The following is a 4,707-nucleotide window of genomic DNA, read 5'->3' on the forward strand; positions in this document are numbered from 1 at the left end:
GCTCCAAATTAAAAAAACGCCTGTTGCGATCTCTGCTTTTGTTTCTTGGCTGGAGCTCCGAGCCGGGCGCAGTAAATTTTCATTACTCCCCGCGTAACCGTTTCAGCATGGTCGGCAGCTCCTCGCCGGCTCTTCGGCCCTGGAGCCCGAGGGAGCGGAGCCGCCGGCCCTGCGCGACGCCGGAGCACGGGGGCTTTGCCGTCGCCTCCTCCCCTCCCCGAGCTGCGCGTGCACACGCGCGTGCGACGCCCGCGTGCAACACCCACGTGCACCCTGCAACAGCACTGCCGGCGAGCGGGGCTGCCGGCGGGGAGGACGCGGCCGGGCCGGCGGCGCTTGGGCCCCCGGCGAGGGCTTTGCCCTGGGGCCAGGGTCCGTTTCCACCGCCTGCGGCGGCGCCGCGTATTTAAGGCTGGTTTACGGGCGTTTATGCTAACGCGTAAACCCGTAATTTAGAGCCTCCGTTGTAAATCAGCATAGCCAACGGTCCTGTCCCTCGTGCCTCGAGCTCCGTCTCCGGCTTTAGAAGACAGGTTAAGATAAATAATAGATACRTAAATGAAGGCTGCTTGGTTTTCCGCCGGTCTCGACGACGAAAGGCCGCGGGACGGTTCAGACGGATCGGAGGTCGGGGAAGGGGCTGCCGACGCCGGGCTCCAGGCTGTTCCGGAGCTGCAGGAGCTGAGTCTTAGCCCGGCCGTTGAGGTATATGCATAAATACATATATGTACAGAGAGAGATTCTTATAGCTTGGGTAATCGTTCCTGCATCTCTGACGCCTCCCGGCCGGTCCTGGAGCGATGGCTGGGCCCGGGGTGTTTCCGCGTTGCTGGTTTGATTCAGTCCAGCGTTGCAGAGATGCGCTCTGAGTTACTGGGGCCGATCGTGTAGACACAAGTCCTTTTCCACTCAATTTCTCGTCTAAATAAATTGCATTAACTACGGCAGAGTGAGTTACCCCGTCAAGAAAAGCGTGCAAAGGTRAACGTGGAGCTTGGAGGTGCATTGGGCATAACGGGCCGCTYGTCCGTCTGTCCTTCAGCTTACGGKGCTCTCCTTGCCCCTCTGGAAGGGGCTGGTTCCTGCACGGCCCCCAGCGCTTTGTGCGCGTGCCTGTGGCCCTGGGACCTGCGGGTGACGAGCAGCACTGACCGAGGGGGTGCACGAAGGCTCGGCGAGGGCCGCGATCCCGGCCGTCTCCTGCGTCTTTGCAAAGATCCGGCGTGTGGATGAGCTTCCAGCTTATTTACGTGCTGCTCCCCTGWGCCAGCCTTGCCGCATCCATCGTCTCCAACGCGGACTGGCTCTTCTGGCCCTCCTTCTGCAGCGAAGGTCCCCGCGCGTCCGCGGTGGCAGTCGGAGCGTTGCGCGTTCCTGTAGGCCAAGAGGAGATAGCCCCAAGGAGCTACTGCTTCTTTCTGTTCAGCTGAGACCCATCAGCTTCTTTCCATGGGGATGCAGGATCTGCCTGGATCACCGCGYGGATGATCCGGTCCGGGATCCCACCCGGGACACTGGGCGTTGCCGTGTTCTTCCGGCAGAGGCGAGCTGTGGTCGCACAGCTTTCCTGCGGGTGAAGTTTCCTCCTGCCCCGACACGACGAGCGGAGGGTTTGGGAGACGGGACCYGGTGCCCTGGGTTAGCTGGCTGGTTCCAGCGTTTCCCAGAGCCCTCTCCTTTATTTTACATCGGGATACCAAAGGGGAGGCGAGGTTGCGGCGGCAGCAGCCAGCCTCGCGCGGCAGCTCTGGTTTGGGGTGCGAGGAGACCCGGCCGGCGGGCTGCCCCGCGGGCCCGTCCTCGGCTGGCAGCTCCCCGCTCCGGCCCCCGGCAGCTCCCTGCCTGCCGCYTGCATCCGCCCCGGTGGCGTCACCAGCAACTCACGCAGCGCCGCGGCGTGAGCCGCTGCCACCGCCGCGGAGGGCACGGGCTGGCTCGGCGCTCGGCTCCCCCGGGAGCCAGGGATGGCCGGGAAGAGCCAACCGAATTAAAAAAAAAATAAATAAAGCACGTAACAGAGGGACTTTTTTTCTTTTTTTTTTTTTTCCTTTTTTTTTCTTTCCCTGCTAGTTCCCAGGCGTGCCCGGGCTTTGCTGTGCCTCGGCGGGCTCGCCGGGTCTGGGGGCTGCCGGGGGGCTTTGCATTGATCCGTTGACCGCCGCTGGTGCGCGCCTGACCTCGCTGCTCCCGCCGCAGCAGTCTCCATGGCTACTGGCCCTGCTGCTCCAGCGCAGACTGTAAATTCCTGCAGGCAGAGCCCCAGGCTGGGGGTGCGCGGGGGGGAGCAGCGCCGGAGCCGCCGGAGCCAGCGAGAAAGAAAGGAAGAAAGGAAGAAAGGAAGGAAGGACGAAAGGGCGTTGCTTGGATGGAGCTCTCCTTTCCACTCCCCTTTCGCAGGTCCCCAGCACCAGGGCAAGGCGGCTGCTTCCCCCCCTCCGCTGCCGCTGCCGCGGCTCCCTCGCAGAACTGGAATTGGCTGGGATTATTTAGAAAAAAGAAGAAGAAGAAGAAGGGATCAGAGCAGCCGCCAGAGAGAGGGCGATAGAGTCCGGTTCCTTCCAACTGCCCTGGGTCTCCTTCCCTCACGCTCTGCCTCTTTAGCAGCACCAAGAGCCCCAAACTGAACCCAGAGCAGCTTTTTCCATCATTTGGGTCCCCTTCCCTCCCTCCGCCTCGCAGCCGGCGCGTCGCGAGCCCCCTGCCCGCTCCTGCTTCCCCTTCGCACGCGCAGCCCCCTTGTTTCTTTTAAAGCACGAGAAACCCCCCCCCGCCCCGGTTTTGCCCCCCGTTCCTCCCTCCAGACTGCGATTGCAATGGGAGCTTTGCAGATTGCTGGATTTTGCATGCTTCTCTTTCTCCTCCGCTCTGGAAGCACGCTGGCAAATAAAGCCAGCCAAGGTAAGAGAAATCTCCCCGGCTCTAAGGTTTGCTGTTTGATGTGTGCATAGGCAGCCGGACCTCCTCTTTAGATCTGGGATTTTATACGCAGGCTGGAGAAATTAGCAGTAATAACGACAGCTAGTTGAGCAGATTTTAAATGTTGCTCGCAGATATTCTCCCTGCTTCTTTTGATCTTTCTTTCTTTCTTTTTTTTAACTGTTTAATGAGTTGCATTTCTTAACGCTTTTTCTTTTTTTTTTTTTTTTGTCCAGACTCTTTATCTTAAGGAAAAAGGCAAAGAGGCAGAAAATGAGGGTTTCCGAAAAAAGTCTCACCCATCACAGAAAGGGCAAATGTTGCTGTTTGGAGGGGGCTTGGGGGCTTTTCTGTTTTTCCTGTTTCGCTGTCTCTAAAAAGGGGGTAATGCTACCTATTCCCGTGTGGGCGAGGAGGACAAATTTCTGGAGGTTCGGAGGGAATGTGCGGTGGAGCTGATATCTGTAATGCGGGACGAGGGGGGCTGTATAGTTGCATCTATGTTTGTGTGTTTTACATATGCGTGCTGAACCTCGGCGCTGTGATATTGCTACAGGGGCGTGYGCTACAGCAAAACTTCAGAGAGCTGAACACAGATAAACCGTGCAAAAAATGCCTTATCTGTTTCCATATCTCAAAAAGACAGATATGCCTCATCTTTATCAACTTAAGGTTTTCCTATTTCACCACTCCTGTATTTGGCCAGAGCTTTCCTTCATAAACCTACTCACATAGCTTTATGTATGGGCTATCTATATGTCAGCTTTTTCTACAGCACCTCTATATTTAGCTTGCATTTTTTTCTATATACACATGCATAGGAGTGTGTGCACACGCAAACACACACACACACCTATGTGCATGGTCTTGTTGGCTGTATCTGAGGTCTCTTTTTTTCCTAGTTCTCCACTATCTACATAGTCTGGCGAGTTTTTTTTTTTTTTTTTTTTTTTTTAACTGCATGTAGGATTTATCAAAACCAGCTTTGGCTCTTGCTGTTGTAGTAGCTGCACGTTTATGCGTGCAGCGAGATTAAATAGAGTGCGAATGAAATGCAGGAGTACGGGACGTAATCAAAGCGCCCGTGCACGCCGCGGGCGCCGCGGTCGGAGCCCTGTCACCTACCCGGTCCGGGGGGGCAGGGGGGGTTCAAGGCTATTGTCTTATCGGTTTTAAAGTGTTCTYAAAACAATAGGCGGCTTCGCAGGGGGGCGTCTGGGCAAGCCCAAGGGGAGACTTACCCAGGGCAAAGGTTTGGTTAGAGGGAGCCCAGCCCCACGTAAAGCTTACGATTTAGCCTTAGAAAGGAATGCTTAGGTTTTTATCCCTCCCCCCCCCAAATTATCTTTAGTGTACGCATTGCTTTCATTTCTTATCATAATATTTATTTATTAAGGCCCTTTTGGTTTCCAGTTCCATTTAAGCCGGAGCCAGAATTGCATTAAAATAGCAAAGTAAAATTCCATCATGCAGAGACTTGACAGATCCCTTCGGGGAACGAACGAACGGGGTGGAGTGGGGGGTGGAGGGAGGGGAGCCAAATCCTGAGCCGGGCCCCTTCGCACCCTGCCGGCACCGGGCTCCCCGTGCCGCCCCCGGCCCCCCCGGGAGAGGCACCTTCGCCGGCGCTGGCGGGGGCCGCGGGCGGGCTGGACGCCGCCGCCCGCCCGAGTGGCCGCTCCGGCGGTTCCCCGCCGGCTTCGCAGCTGGAAAGGGGCGAAGTTGAAGGCTGGAGCCTGCGGCGCCGCTGGGAGGTCCCGGGATCGCCGCGGGGAGGGATGGAGCGAGCGG

General features: G+C 57.5%; 1 protein-coding gene across 1 annotated transcript in view; it reads left to right on the top strand.

Moving 5' to 3' along the window:
* Positions 1-2,624: 2,624 nt before the first annotated feature.
* The window catches only part of SCUBE3 (signal peptide, CUB domain and EGF like domain containing 3), a 26,395-nt gene continuing 24,312 nt past the window's right edge, over positions 2,625-4,707 (top strand). Inside the window, exon 1 of the mRNA XM_085302295.1 lies at positions 2,625-2,898. Within this exon, the coding sequence (XP_085158421.1) occupies positions 2,814-2,898 (85 nt within the window). The 5' untranslated portion in view covers positions 2,625-2,813. The remainder of the gene's footprint in view (positions 2,899-4,707) is intronic.

Source organism: Rhea americana, unplaced genomic scaffold (assembly GCF_003343005.1).
Source record: "Rhea americana isolate MKP2758 unplaced genomic scaffold, rheAme1 scaffold_189, whole genome shotgun sequence".
In the NCBI taxonomy this organism is placed as follows: Eukaryota; Metazoa; Chordata; class Aves; order Rheiformes; family Rheidae; genus Rhea; species Rhea americana.